The sequence below is a fragment of the Lutra lutra genome, chromosome 1 (assembly GCF_902655055.1).
Source record: "Lutra lutra chromosome 1, mLutLut1.2, whole genome shotgun sequence".
Taxonomy (NCBI): domain Eukaryota; kingdom Metazoa; phylum Chordata; class Mammalia; order Carnivora; family Mustelidae; genus Lutra; species Lutra lutra.
Genome location: NC_062278.1, coordinates 188359122 through 188375542, shown reverse-complemented (window position 1 = coordinate 188375542; position 16421 = coordinate 188359122). Strand labels below are relative to the sequence as shown.

Genomic DNA, 16421 nt, shown 5'->3' with positions numbered 1-16421 from the left:
CCTTCTCCAAATTGGATTCATTAGAAACAACAGCATACACAGTTATAGGAACATGGGCTTTTACAAAGGGCAAAAAAATAGAAATATGCTGATTTTTGTCTGACAATGTACATGTTATTTCTTTCATCATACTAACTGGTTATCCACAATCAAGAACCAAAACACACCTAAAAAGACATTATTAATATTTTTCATTCATTGCCTAATGATTAAAAAAGGACATAAGACTGATTTATCGAATGGTTTTTCTCTCCATGGAAAATATGGAGCTAGAAAAAGATGACTTTTTAACTGTTGTCCAACTGTGAAATTTATGAGAACAGTGTGAACTGATAAAAAAAAAAACAAAAAAAAAAAAACAAAAAACCAGAAAAATTTGGCCTGCTAAACATTTCTACACTAAAAGAAAAAACTTTAATGTTGGCACCTGAGCCTCACTAAATGGAACAAGTTTACGTGTATACATTTCCTTCAGCATTGTGCAGGCTGTAGTCGTAATTTAACCCATTAGACATCTGTGACACTTACCTGGGCTTCTGGTTTATATAAAGTTTTTATTCTTTCATTGCAAAATCTGTTAACAGAAATGGTGGTTGACAAAGTTGAACGGAACTGAAATAATCCCAGAACAACCCAAATTCTCTAATTTTGAAGTCATACCTAAGATGTAAAAGAAAAACTGTTTGAGGAATGAAATAGACTAAAATGAGAAATACACAGCCCTTAGAGCTTAAAAAACATAATTTTATTTAAATTTGCGTACAGATAAAAATTTACCAAAATTTAAACAAAGACTCAATTCAAATTCCTTCCCACCACAGAAATGGACATTATGAGAAAAAGCCACATTCTCTCAATTACATTTTCCCAGCTGGTAGATTCTGGACGGACAAGAGAGGGAGAAAAGATACCAACACAACAGAATTTGATCTTCAGCACGGTCTTGTCTTGAAATGACTTAATTATGGAGATTTCCATAAGAATCAGCATTCTTCAGTTTTGACATTGAAATAGACCCTTCTATGCCAAAATCACAAATAAGGCTTCTGGCTGTGATTTTCAGTGTGAGGTAAACAGCATATTCAATATTAAGGCAAACAGTCCAATACACATGTGGGATATTAATGTGGATCATCTACTGTACGATAGTATGTTTTGGAACATTCAGGGATTTTCTAAGCATTGGAATTAGAAACTCGTAGAAGCTGTTGCAGTGTGCACAACACTTCTGAATGTCTTAGCTGTGCCTTTTTGATAGTCTGTCAAATGGAATCTTGAGTTTTTTACAGCATGCAATTTTTTTTTTAATTAAAAATTGTTGTAAATGAACCAAGGTCTGTTCTCAAATTCTATGTATATACACACACTGTTTGGCCAAACAGACTGCTCCCCCAAAGTTGGTGAGACATGCCTACTGAGCAGGCTTACCATGATGGAGAAGTATGAGAACAGGACATGGATAAAGGTTCTAAGGGAAATCAGATTATTTGGCTGTCTAGCTGTCTTATTCAAGAAAACGCAGAAATGCAGATTTAAGAACTTAGGTACAGTGATTCATCCCCTGCCTCATCCTTTCTCCTTTTTCCCCCAATGGGATAATCATTTCCTTCACAGTGATGACAAAAACATTACTTTTTCTGGCAAAATGGACTTCTTCCTCCAAGGGGTCAGGACAGAGATGTCATTTCTTGGCCACGCTGGCCACAGACTTCTTGGCTGCATCCTCCAAGTCGACGGCCGAAGTAATGGGGAGTCCACTGTTATTGAGAATGTTCTGGGCCTCGTGGACATTGGTTCCTAGAAGGTGGGGGTTGGGGGGGGTACGAAGAGTCACTGAAATGAAACTGGAGGTGATGCCCCGGGGAAGTTTCCTATGAGCAGAAATTGTGCAATGCCTAGGTCTCATGAACACAATTTAATTAAATTCAGTTTCAGCTTCTTAGGATCCAGATTTAGCTATTTACATATATTCAGAAGACAAATATACTTTTTTTGTTTTATGTTTTTTTTTGTTTTGTTTTGTTTGCTCTTTTAATCTCAAATACCTGGCATTACAAAGATGCTACCTATATTTTTTCTGGCATTTAAAAAAATGCAAATAATGATTTGCAAGATTCTTATAAGACTGTGAACAAAGAAAAACTAGTGACTACTTAGTCAACTAGTTTGCAAGAGGAAAATCCTCTGAAATGGATCCATCCCTTGCTTGAATAATCTGAATAAGGAATCTAAAGAAAAAGAATGGACGGTACAGAATATTGAAAGTAACACAAGAAGATGCAAGCACTGACCAATCCCTAGCTTTTCACCAGGAAATGAATTAATTATAGGTTTTAATCAAGGTTGTTGTGGCAAGATCTCTAACAAGTGGTGGTCTTGCTAGAAAACAAGATGAAAGATAGGAATTGTGTGAGACCAATGGATTTTTTTTTTTTTTAACTGATAAAAGCTGAAATTTTTGCTGATAATCTGTAGTCAAGTGGCTTTCATGCAGGTTTGGCCCATGCCAGAAGTCATTTGTCTTAAAGACCTCTTGAAATGAAGGGTCTGAGTTGGCACTCAGCTAACGTTTTGAGAACCCACCCACTGATGGCACTGGTCTACTGCTTTGGGAAGGACAGTATTCCACACCTCTGTTCTTGCTTCCTCCCCACTCTGTCTGACAGAAAGGGCAGAGGACCCAAAAAGAGCACTGCAGCCTCTGAGGGGGTGTCTCGGTGTCCCACTCCTGCTGGATTTGTAGCTTCTGCAGGCCAAGCTACCTTCCACCCCCTTGCCCAAAGGTATGCTTCTGCAGCTGACTGTTTAGCATGCAAACTGCTTCTCTGTTCTTTCAGAGCAAATGAGCCCGTAGGAGAAATGTGATAAAATTTAAGAGTCTAATGAAATACCTCATCTTACATCATTTCCTATGCTTCTATCTAGTTAGCAAGACAGAGCCTATTTATAAACAAAGACCTTGAAATATAGGCCTTGGAGGACCTACGCATACAAATAAAAAGGAGGCACTCGGTCAGCATGCTTCATCCAAAGAGGCAAAGGCAGAGTTAAAGAGGAAGAGTTGTGCTAGCAAGGTGACACAGTGTTGATTCTCCTGGGAGCCTGGGGTCCCCACAGCTGTGGGGAAGGGGACACTTGGCACTGCATCTTTAGTTCAAGGCTTACTCACTGCTGTTTTCCACAGCAATCTGCTGAATGGCCTCTGTGGATAGCAAGGACTCAAAAGGTAGGAAAGTTGTTATCTAAGATCCCCAGCTTCTCATTCTGGCTCTGTTGTGCGTTAGTTGTGTAACTCCTTTGAGTCTCAACTTCTTTATCTCCAGACATAACATTAGGATCATCTGCCCCATAACTAATACTCATTAAGTACTTTCATATTTCAGATATGATGCTAAATGACTTGTGAGCAGCACATGAAATCTTTACGATGATGGTGCCTAGATCTTACTGTCCCTATTTCACAGATGACACAACAGAGATGAGAACTTGAATTCTGCTTGCCCTAATTATACAAGTCTACATGTTCTAAAGATATACCAATCTGTCTTCCTGTCTATAAAATGACAAAAATGGGGCACCTTGGTGGCTCAGTTGGTTCAGTGTTCCAACTCTTGATTTCGGCTCAGGTCATGATCTCAGGGTGGTGAGATCCAGCCCTACGTCGTGGGCTCTGTGCTGGGAAAGCAGCCAGCTTAAAATTCTCTCTCTACCTCTCCCTTTGTCCCCCATGCCCCACCTCTCCTCCTCTTTAAAATGAGAATAATAATGCTGATAGCACAGATTGTGATGAGAAGCAAATGGAATAATACATGTGAAAGGATTTCATAAATGTCTGTCTGCGCGTCTGTGGCAGACTTGCCTGGCTGTCCACCAAAGTTTCATGCTTCTCTTCTATATGGGACAGCTGTTGCCAGGAGGAAGCTGCCCAACCAGGAACTACATTTCCCAGGGCTTCTTGCATCTACGTGGTATCACATGACTGAGTTCTGGCCAAGGGCATGTGAGTGGACATGAAACACACACCTATGAAAGTTGCCAATATGAGCCTCTGTAGTCACCCAGTTTTCCCTGTCTGCACTCTGGAACATTGTCAGCCAAGATACCTTTTTGAAGATGGCAACAACTCCTTCAGCATGGATACTATCATAATTCTGTAGAGCAGAGCACCCCACTCACTCACCCCCTTAGCCTTTATATGAATGAGGAAGAACGTTCTATTACGTTAAGACTCACATTTCAGCATTTCTCTGTTGTTACAGGAGCCAGCATTACTTTAACTGACATGTTACTTTTAAATTGTGGTAGGCAGCTTCCAAAAGTGGCTCTGCTATGATCAGTCCCCACCTCCGGGTGCTCATGCCCCTGTATAATCCCTTTGGCTGTGGGTGGAGCCAGCAACTTGCTTCTAATGAATAAGAATAGAGCAAAAGTGATGAAAGGTCACCTCTAGGACTAAGTCACAAAAGCCCATGTCTTCTTTCTTGCTCCCTCTGACTCTTTGTTCATTCTGATGAAGCCAACTGCCATACTGCGGACTGTCCTATGCAAAAGTCAGCAAGGACGGGACCCAGGACTGCTTTTCAGCTGAACTCCAAGGAGTAACTGAGGCCTACAGTCTGAGAGCCCACGAGGTACCGCATCCTGCCAAGAGCGACAGGAGTGTGTTTGGAAGCAACCCTTCCCTAGAGGAGTCCTGACATGACCCTAGCCCTGGCTGACACTTAGACTGCCACTTTGAGACCTTGAGCCAAAGGACCCAGCTAAGCCACACCCAGATTCGCTACCAGAGAAACTATCAACAACCTTCCTGGTGTTAAGCTGTTAAATTTCAGGGCGATTTGTTACATATTTGTTACTTAACTAATGCAGATATTAAGATTTATTGTTTCATTAATACAACCTCAGTGTTCATTTTGATTCATTTGGTAAAGTTTCAGGCAAGGTCCCGGAGGTTGACAAGTAGGATAGAGGATCAGATTGTGGCAGGTGTTCAATGCAAGGCTAAGGGATTCTGACATTAATCTGTGCATAGGACTTTCATGGAATCATGACACGATGTGAAGCAAAGTCCTGACTGACACAGAATGGAATTGGTCTTTGGACCACAAGGTCAATGAAAGTTAAATATATAAATTTCTATCTCCTTCAGCAGAGACATGGGCTAGAGTTCTCTGCCAGGGGAGAAATCTAAATTAGGATTAAAAAAAAAAAGGCTCTCCTCCCTCTTTCCTTTCTCTTCAGAGCGTCTCCAATCTCAACAGACAGCCCCCAAGAACCACATGCATCAAGATGTAGGTTCACCTGCCTGAACATTCCTCATCTCTGACTCTACCTTCCTTTGGTGAGAGTTCTGTGCACACAGATCTTGCCCAAGCCTGTCAAGCTCTCTCTGTGTGACTGGACTGGTACAAGAATCAGCAGTGCCAGTAGGGGTGGTAACATTAACAAAAGCCATAATAGCCGCTCTCACTTAGCAGGCATCATGCATTATTCTAGGGAACCAAGTATATTAGTTCATTTGTTCCTCAATGGCAACTCTGAGATAGCTACTGTTCGTATTTTCCTTTTACAGAGGGGAGGACTGAGGCACAATTAAGTTAAAGGTCAAAGTCTAGCTAGCATGGCTAGTAATAGCTAGGAAATAGTGGAATCAACACTGAACTTGATCTCGCACTGGTCTGAATGACTTCTGGACCTAATGCTTAAAACATTGATGCTGAACCTTGGATGACCCCTTCTTACAATTTTTATAAATACATGACATCATCATCATCGTAATCACAGTGATGATAATAAAAAAAGAATCTTTGTTTTTCAGTCTTCCCACAATACTTTATTTGAGACTTTGAACTTGTGAGTTTCGTGTTTCTAAAAGACCCTGTGAGTCAGGTGTTTATAAATGAGGTCTTTTTATTCATTTGTTTACTTTTTTGGCCAAGGGCACTGAGGCTTAGTGATTGGCAGGATTCAGTCTCAAAATCCTTTGTTCTTCCCACTCAGTTTTTTGATTTCCTGGTGACTCCTGTTTGACATTTAAAATCTGTAGCACTTTCCCATGCATGAGATCATCTAAACTTCAATGATACTTAAGAGCAGGGATCAGGTACAACTCAAGTGTTCGTTTTTTCCAACCTCCCTGTCTGGCTGTACTACCCTACCCAAGTCTCCTACTAGAGGAGGGACCACGTGGTGTTCTTTGCCTGGAGGCAGATGTGGACTGTCCCCACAGCATGACTGCACCTGATCTAAGGGTGATCCAAATATAGATGATAGTCATTAGCTTGTCCACTTAGATTTGCTTTGCTGAGAATCTGAATGGGTAGTATACATGAAATAGAATGGGGCAGCCCCGAGAGGACATACACAGCTCTAAGTAATAAGCATGCGAGAGGAAGGCAGTGCAAACATGCAGAAAGGAGTGCTGTCAGGGGCACAGGCTGCTGGAGGGATGCTCCGGAGGATGGCCTCCACGCCCCAGCTTCCTCCTCCTGGGGGCCAGCTGCATCCTGGCTCCCTTCCACTCTGAGAACTGTATTCCTTTCCATGGCTATGGATGAAACCAGCTCTTGACCATTTTAGGTTTTTGATACTATTTGAACTAGTCTCTCTTCCTTGCAACCAAGAAACCTGACTAAGTCAGTTCCTTAACTAACGCCTTGTTCAGGACACAACTTAGCACCAGGTATTCCGAAAGGGGAAACATGACTGAAGTAGAAATTCTGAACTGCAGAAATGCCGGGCCATTGGCCTTGAGTCCTCCACCTAGAACTCTTGCCTTCTTTCTGCTCGGCTGACACCCAAACGTTTGTGAGATACCTGTTTAAATGGCACTTTGTTGGGGACGCCTTCCTTGTCACCACTCCCCCAACACTCAAATGAGAGCAGGGGCTTGTCAAAGAGCTTCTACAGTACCTTGTACATCCAGAATCATAGCACTACTGGGATTGCTCACTAACATCTCTCTCTTGCCTACCAAACACAAGCTTCGCGGGGGCGGACACGGTGTCAGGCTGGCCCACCAGGATCTCTCCGAACTCGGCGCAGCAGCGGTTACAAAACACCTGCTTGTTGATAGACAGAATGACGACGGACAGACTCATAGATGGCAAGTGTGCTTCAGGAGGTGAGGTGTGGGAAGGTGCTTTTCGGATCACTTTGCTGGCCTGATAGCCCCCAAATAACTACTAGCATTGAAAGAGAAGCCCCAAACCACCTGAAAATAAGGCGCAACTGTTCCCAAGTTTCTCGGCTTCTGTAGTGGCCTCCTTCTCAAAAAAGCGCCGAGAAGCAGCAGGCTGGCTGAGTGCCTGGAGGACTTCAAGCTACTGCCCCTCCTTTGGCCCAGCAGCTCTGCTTCCCTTCAGCCTGGCCTCCCGCCACCCTCTTGCTCAAGGTTAACAACTAGGGGGTGGGGCCAGAAGAGAGGGGTGGAATGGCCCTCAGGAAAATGGGCCGTTCTCTCCTTCCAGCTGTTCCTACAGGGCCGTATCAAAATGCCTAATTGCTTCATAATTCCAGGCTCCATTAAAGTGAATTTTAATTATGCTTGCAGTTACACTTTAATTATAGCCTTAATTGTTAAGTACAGGCTAGGCATACTCAGAACCCCAGCATGTGCAAGGGAGGGACAGGGAAAGGAAGGAAGAAGAGAAGGAGAAAAAGGAGAAAGGAGAGGGAAGGGGAGGAGGGGGGGAACAGAAAGGAGTTAGTGGGAGGGAGGGGAAAGAGAGAGTCATGAGGAATAACCCAGAGAGACAGACACATGAAAATAAAGAGGTATAGACAAGAGTCAGATACAGAGAGCAAGGGTAAACTGAGCCCATCAAGTCCCCAGTGCAGCAGCCTCTATCCTGATCCTGCCAGCACTATGTCCCAGCACCCAGGCTGGTTTCTCCCTGGACCCTTCTGTCTTTTTGCCCACATACCCTGCTTCCCTCATTACTGCGAGAGAGCAGCTCCAAGGGGAAAGTGGGAACACACAGAGAAGAGGGTCAAAAAGAACACTAGCAGCGTCGAAAGGAGATCATTGGAAAAGAAAAACAGGGGGAGCCTTGGGCAGATGTTTGCTGATGTGTGGGTTCCTTTCATCGACGCTGCTCTTTTGAATATTCAAGGTTGGTTTCTTCTTGATTCAGCAGGTGGCTGACACCTGCTCCCCATCCCCTTCCTTGTCTTTATTTCTAAATAGAAACCACCATAGCTGCTTTAAACTCCAACACAGAATTAAGAGTTCCAAAGATAGTGTTTATGCCTGTGTACCCAACTACAAAGGGAATTGATCTCTTCCCCACATTTAAATAGTGCTGCTGACATCCTCTAATATTTATTAAGTGCTGCATTGCTTTTCAATGAGGCTGCAGGACAACAGTTTTAATAACCACCTAAAGAGATAACTGATTGACTCACACTTGTTCAACTTCAAGCACTTCTTAACATCTGCTTGCTGAAAAGCTGCTAAGCTTTTCAAATCTGCCCGATGCCTTAAAAATGGCAATGCACAGAGAATCAAACGGGAATGGTTTGATAATGAAATCTCCGTCTACTGGCAGAGGATATTATAAAAAGAATAATTATTAAATTTTTAAGTCTCCACTGGTGCATGTTTTACCACTGACTTCCTGCCAGCAGGTGGAGTGAGAGAGCTGTAAACAGAGACGCAAGGTTAATTCATCAAAATCTATTCTTTGCTTCCAATACTTGCAAGAGAAGGTAACACTGGACAGAAATTACTGGGTTTTGTTTAAAAGGTAGGCCGCCCCCCGCCCCCAGTCAGGCTTATCACAGGGCTGTGAAGAAAACTACTCTCCAGTCTGGATGAGTATGGGAGCTGGGCTTTTTTTTTTTTTTTTTTTTTTTAAGAAAGCAATAGTTGGCACTTACTGAATATACACTAGGTGCAATTAATGTCTGTTGGGTACATGAGTTAAAGGGTTCACAATTATCGTATTACTTCAACCATTAGCAACCTTAAAGAAGACCTTGTTGTTTTGCATTTTAGATTCTATTTATTTATTTGACAGAGAGATACAGAGCATAAGCAGGCAGAGTGAGAGGGAGAAGCAGGCTCCCTGCTGAGCAGGGAGCCATATGTGGAGCTTGATGCCAGGACCCTGGGATCATGACCTGAGCCGAAGGAAGCCACTTAACTGACTGAGCTACCCAGGCACCAAGAAGACCTTGTTTTTAATCCCCATTTTACAGATGAGATAATTGAGGAACTGGGAAGCTTAGGAACTTGCCCCATGCCCCCAGCAAGTCAAAGGCTAAGCCAGGATTAAGAATCTAGGTTTATCTGACTACATAGCCACAGGACAACCACACAGCCTTACCTTCTAGTGCTAGAAAGAATCCTAATTATCCCTTAGGACAAATCTCTTGTTTTCACTAGAGGAAACTGAGGCCCAGAAACATTAAATGATTTGCTCAGGTCAAATTACCAGTGAGCCACGACAGGTTTGCCTCTCGGCCTGGTGTTCTAAGTCAGGGCAGTTCTAAATCAGCTAAGAATAGTTTTTACATTTTTAAATAGGGAAAAAATATCAGAAGAATAATATTTTCTGATGCATGAAAATTACATGAAATTCAAATTTCCGTGTCCATAAATACAGTTTCACTGGCCTACAGCCAAAGTGATTCATTTGCAGATTGTCGATGGCAGAGCTGCTGGGACAGAGTCAGCACGGCCCATAAATCCTCCAATACTTCGACCCTGGCTCTAAGCAATGGAATCTTCCCCACTCTGTCCTGGGGAGAAAGGAGGTCAGTGGAAACGAACCCAATTCTACAAAGCAGCAGATTCCTCCTAAAATGTTCTCTGTCCTTTTGCCCTTGATCCTCTTTCATTATTCTCCTTTCAAGTGACAAGCAGATAGAAGAGGTCCATTTTCTTGGTGACATGTAAATTTAGATAACTTATCACATCTCTTTTGTCCTATTACTGTACTGTTAAAAATGGAATACTTCATCGAGAGTCCAGGGTAGAGTCCCGCTGCATCAGCAGTCCTCCCCTGTTTGAGCCGACATGCTCCCCACGTCTCACACCTTGCTTGGCACACTGTCGCCAAGGCCCCCAGAGTAACCCCCTCGGTCGAGTTCGGAATCAGAGCTCGGGTAATGATGGCAGCTAACGTTTACTGAGCCAGGGCCTGTATAGGTTATTTGAAAACGCATCTGCTTCTTACAACAACCGCATGAGACTGCTGTATGTTTATTCCATGTCCAGATGAGAAAACTGAGACTTTATATCTGGTTTGGTCACGAGAAGTTGAGTGACCTTGGGAAGTTACTGTGGTTGGATGAGTATCTTACAGAAATGCCTTGTATCCTTCACATTTTGGAAAAATCAAGAACGACTAAGATACCCTATAGGACTCTATCTTGTATACCCCTATATTCCTCGATAATTTCTTCTGCTGCGGCAAAAAGAAACCACTGCTGAGGGTGTGAGTGTGACAAGTGTTCTCAAGAGGCCAGATGGAGCCACTGCTTGTAGTGACAGGGAGCCGATCGCCGGGTTGTGAGGCTGGTATGCACGGACTTAGGATTGTGCTAGCGAGGGTGTGGACCAACTCTAATATATATCCATCAAGGGCTCATGTGAGCTGCTGATGCTTTTGCTTTCAACTATGTTAGCTGTCCAAAAAGGCAACATCTAAAATATGTTGGTACGGGAGGCTTACTATTTTTACTTATTTTTTAAATTTTATTTATTTATTTGACAGAGAGAGAAAGAGAGATCACAAGGAGGCAGAGAGCAGGCAGAGAGAGAGGGGGAAGCAGTCTCCCTGCTGAGCAGAGAGCCTGAAGTGGGACTCGATTCCAGGATCCTGAGATCATGACCTGAACCCAAGGCAGAGGCTTAAGCCACTGAGCCACCCAGGCACCCCTGGGAGGCTTACTATTAAACTGGAACCGAATGAATCCTCTGGCAAGCAAGAATGCTGTAAAATTCTGTACCTACTAGGAATAGGGCCATTCTTGTAAAGAAGGGGTGTTCTATATACCTAAGCATCTGCATGGAGCTCCCCTTCGTACCTTTATTCAGTCTACCTCATGGCTTTCAACTCACGTATATTCTAACACATGGGTGATTTCAGGAATTTTCGAAGGTAATTTTGGTGGTGTGAGACTTCTGTCTGGAATCCTGATTTCTGGAACTCCACGGCTGCTTGAGAAGGGACATCAGTGCATCACTGCCCATGATTCTGTACCTGCATGGGGGAACAACTGAGAGATCTCACTGCTAATCTGGTCCTTGAGAAATTACTCTTAGAGCCCAAATCTTTCTCAACTTTTACAAAACCATTCAGAGCTGAGGATGGAGAGGGCTTTAGACTCAGAGACCATGAGGCATTTCCAGAATTCTAGGTCTTGCTGCTGGCCTCTTCTTTACCCACACCAGGATGCAACTTAGGCCCCACTGTCTGTCTCTGAACGATGATTTACTGTGGCAGAGCTATGCCCGTTCCTTTCTATATTGTCTACACTGCTTCTGTGCTACATGGCAGAGGTGAGTGATTGCAATGGGGAATACGTGGCCCACAAAGCCTAAAATTTGGCCACTTACAGAAAAAGTCTGCAGACCTTTGCTGTCTACAGTCCACATTTTTGGCCTTGTGGCTGTGGCATTCGCGAACCCAGGCTCATCTCACGCCTTTGCAGCCGGCAGCCCCCACTTCCTGCTTCTGATGCAGCAGGCAGCTGGACTTGCAGTGGCTGGCGCTTGGCTCGAGAGCTCCCACTCTTCGTTCTCACCTCTGTGGAAGACAATGACCACAGAGCTCTTTGCTACTGAGCTGGGGTATAGTCTCAACATCTTTCTTGGTACGGCACTGCAGGCGGTCACTGCCAATAAAGAGAAGGGGGCTGGAGATGAAAGCTATTTGTCCTGCCTGTTCTCGAACATTCGAGCGGAGTCTTTCCTCCTAGATAGCTCTGTCTTTGGCCAGCCTCAATGTGGTACTCTCCGGGACAGTCTTATTAAGAGGACCACCTGCTACCTCTAACGTAGGTCAGACAGAATCTACCAGGGTGTCCCTCTCCTCATCGCAGTGTGTTCTCTTTCTCTTTGGTGGCCGATCAAATACGACTTTCAAGTGTTATATACGGAAACTGAGCATGAAGAAATGAACTGACTGATCACTCAGAAAACACCCACAAAGTGGATGGTGGTGTCGTGATGTGCAGGACTTAGGCTATGCTGGTCCCCAGGCCGGCCATGCTCTAGAACCCCTCGTCATTACGAGTGCCCCGCAGAAACAATGTCAGGCTCCTGTTCCTGAGGGAAGGACCACTGGCTAGACTGAGGTGGCCACCTGACCAAAACGCAGCTCACGCCCAGGGAAGACTGGTCACTGGGTGTGCATCAGAGGCACATCTCCTTCCAAGCAGAGCATAACACTGTGGGTCTCACCTCTGACTACCACTGGCTCTGCGCTAGCAGTGGAGACACTTCTCTGACTGGAATGTCTGAAAGGAGAAAGAAGCATGAGTAGCCCAGCCACTTCCACTGCCTTTCCTTTGGACTGCGCTCTCCCAGGGGGCCCAGACTTCCCCTCTGGGTCCGTGGTGCCTGTGACTGGGTGTGTCTGGGGTTCAGATTAAGAAAGATCATGCTCAGTATATAAGGTGCACCTTTGCCTTCATCAGTAATGAAAGTGATATTTTGGTCTCTTAGACCTCTGTCATATTTCTCACCAGATTCCCCAGATGGGGAAGGAGCCATTGGGTCTCCTGAAAGACCCCAACAACATGGACCAGTTGGATGCCTACCTTGCTAAGGGGTGCTGAGTAACTTTTTCTTGTGTAAGGCAGCAGATGTCCAACATGGCAAACATTTCAGCTACTCACGTGAACCATCTAGAAGTAAAATGAAGATTCGAAGTGCCATATCTAGTGGATTGTCTGGAAACTTAAATATTCTATCTAAAAAGCTATCACTGCCCTAATACCTTAGGTTAGGTCCTATGAGACTTGGTGTAATATTTAAGTGCAGCAAAGTTTAAACATTCAGAAGTGTTTATTGATTTAGACAATGAGAAGATTTAAGGCTCAACGACAGAGCAGGGTTTTCTCCAGTGTGTCCTCTGGTTTAATACTGCTGCTGATGAATTTAACACTAAGGAGGGTACTCAGGGAGAAGATGCCAGTGACTGGAAGGAGGAGAGGTAACAGACATCCACAGGAAGTGAAATCAGATCTTAGAAAAGGTGTATCCATGGGGCACAGTGAAGGAGGAAGGAGATGAAGAGAAAGCAAGGGGAGGAAAAGAGTGTGCAGAAATTGGGGACAGAAAGGAGAATGAGGATCAAACAGAAAGGAAAAGAGACGCACACTGGCCAAGAAGATATGGTCCCTCCTGGAGCCACATTCCATGGACCAACCACAGAACGAATGGAGGAGTGGAGAGCAGGGAAAGGCCTGTTCGGGGAGGCTGGGAGCCGAGGGGGGAGAACAGGTCTACCTTGCCTTAAAAGAGAAGAGGGATAGAGCAAGGAAGAGAAGATAAAAAACTCGGTGCTGAGCAACTGTTGGGAAATGTGCAAAGAGGCCAGGGACAGAGAGCCAACCCCTGGGCGCTGCTGGGCATCCACACTCACTCCGCCCGGGATCATGCCCCCACTCAGCCAGCGGTCCCTTATTCTCCGCTGACTCTGAGGGGAAGCAGCAAACCCTGAACAAAAACTTTCTCCAGCTAGTCAGCCACAGCAGTCTGACAGGAGTTAGAGGAATAATGGCCGCCCTCCTCTTGGTCTCACCCCCTCATAATCACCGAAGACTCGCAGAATGGACGCCACCAAGTGTGTGGAGACACAAGTGAACACTCCCTGAACGCTTTAATCTTCGAGGTTTGTTTTCCCCTTGGGCAGACCAAAGCATCATGTAGAGACTTTACTGTGTCTGTGCTAAGAAAGAAACTTGATGTGCTTTGCTCTGACTGGGGCTCCAACTCGTCAGTATGGCAGAGATCAACAATAAGGACCTGTCCACACCTGCCCACAAGGTGCTAGTGCCTTGATCCAGAAAGTAAAAGAAACAGGATACAAAGTTTCTGACTGAGAGATGTTTATGTTCTCAACAACTGTAAAGAGAGTTAAGGGCACATTTAGAGAGACTGACAAGGATAAGGAAGGGAGCCACAAGGGACTCTTGTTTTGAAAGATTATTTGTCAAAAGAGAAGCAAAATGTTTATGTTGCTGAAACAAACCATTTGGTACTATATGGAAGAACCAAACTGGAAAGACTTGGCTAAGAAAAAAAGAATCCAATCTACCAATCATCTAGGCTCATTATTGTTTATGGCTTAACTTGGAATCATAAGGAACACCTGAGAGAAAAGCAAATTTCTCTTCAGACTTATTTGAGATATAGAAGTTTGCTGCAGGGGTGCCTGGGTGGCTCGGTCGGTAAAGCGTCCACCTTCGGCTCACGTCATGATCCCAGGGTCCTGGGATCGAGTCCCACATCAGGCTCCCTGTTCAGTGGGGAGTCTGCTTCTCTCTCTCCCATTGCCTGCAGCTCTGCCTGCTTGTGCTCTCTCTCTCTGTCAAATAAATAAACAGAATCTTAAAAAAAAAAAAAAGAAGTTTGCTGCAGATTTAAATGGGACAATAAGGAAAAATGAATTTTTTTTGGGAAAAGTTCTCTAAAGGTATTGGCAGGCCCTGATCTAGAACAGTAAAACTGCCCATACAAAACCCAAAGCTTTGGCTAAAACACCTTGCATGCTGAGTACACGAAGGTGTTAATAAATGTCTGTACATTTTTCAAACTTGTCATGGGTTGGGCTACATTAACCATCCAGGTAACTTTTGTGCCAAGTTTATATACAAGTTAAAGAGGGGTAAAAAAATGTCTCAGATTATTTGTTCTTTATTCATGCTAGAAACAACTGTGTACAAAAACTAACCCGCTCCCCCCCAAAATGCAACTGCTCGATTTACCTAGGAGTCTTTTATATACAAATAATCCTGTGTCTCAGCTGGTGAGTTCTGTTGTGATAAGGCAAGTAAATACATGGAATTATAAAATTACCATTTTCAAAGAGGAGAGTAAGCCTTTCCTTACCCACTGGTAAAACAAGCTGTACTTATACAGCTGAGAACAAAGATTTGTCCGCAAAATCCCACTAAATCAAGTCTCATTTGATTAATTAAAACTTCTTTCATCCAAACATTTCTAATACACTGTGTGTAGCAACAGAGTCTCGAAAATACAGGTCACAGATTAATGAGAATTATGGCAAGGATCTTGGATCTTCCAAGTGGCCATTTCGCAAGCAAGAAAAACTAGCTCCTTTATTTATAGGAAGTAGATGCTACTAACAAAACCTGTTATTGGTTTCTGAAATGCCTGTTATCTTGGTCATTAAAAATTTGTCATTTGTTTAGACTATATAGCCATGTGTCAGAGTGTCTGAAACTGAGCAAGTTAACAAATGTTAGCAATAACACTTATTTATTATTGTAATTCAGACCCCATGTAGATTTGTCTGCCACGCTTAGTTTTCTTTCATGTGTCACTGGGCTTTAGCACAGAGGCTGGGATGATGGGCACCTTTTCCCATCTCCCTTTTGCTAGCTGGATGATGGTGCACATTCTGGGGATGTGAACCAATTTTAATATGAATATGAATAAATATAATTGAAAAATTCATCAGTTAAAACAGAAAATATCAGTGTTAAATCAGGTTAAATAGCAACTACCACTAGAATTGTCAGAATGTTCCTGACTCTTCACAGACGAGTTGTTTGTTCAGAAAAAAGGATCCATGTCATGCACTAAGGTTGGGTAAAGTGTAGCTGAATGCACAGACATTTGTGGGAGGAGAATTTGTGTTCTAACCCAGAGAAACCTAATGAAAAATCTATATGGAGTACAGAGAAATTCCTCCAAAGGTCCCAGTAGTTAGCAACTGTTCCCCATTGGAAGTGCTGAGAACAAGACTTCCTGTGACGGGACATTTTTGGTTTGGGTTGGTTTCTCCTTTAACTAAGCTGTACTGCAGGAGAACAATTTCTAAGACAGCAAGATCTGAGTGTGGTTTACGGAGGGACTTCAAAATGGGTTGACCTACCCATTTTTCTATCACGTTTCTCCTTGGATCACTCCCCAAATTCCTCCCTCTGTACCTCCACATGTGTCCCATCTGATGTTACAGGCTTATCTCAACTAAGGATGACTATACCACAACGTAATACTTTCCCATTCTCTCTAGCGAGTTCCCACTTCTGACTTGCAGTCCATCAACCGTGCCATCCTTCATTCTCCTGGTCATTAGATTTAAAACCCAATGTCCCTCTTTTTTTCTCTCATTTCCTTTCCTATCTCTGCTGTTGTCTACTAGACTTTTACTTCTACATGGCAAACCTGTCTGGGTTTTTAGTTTCCAGCTAATGTTGTAGACTCTGACTACGGACAT

At 43.7% G+C, this 16421-nt stretch overlaps 1 protein-coding gene across 1 annotated transcript in view; it reads right to left on the bottom strand.

The window, feature by feature from the left end:
* Positions 1-723: 723 nt before the first annotated feature.
* Positions 724-16421, bottom strand: part of SUCLG2 (succinate-CoA ligase GDP-forming subunit beta) — a 289573-nt gene continuing 273875 nt past the window's right edge. Inside the window, exon 11 of the mRNA XM_047747177.1 lies at positions 724-1797. Within this exon, the coding sequence (XP_047603133.1) occupies positions 1682-1797 (116 nt within the window). The 3' untranslated portion in view covers positions 724-1681. The remainder of the gene's footprint in view (positions 1798-16421) is intronic.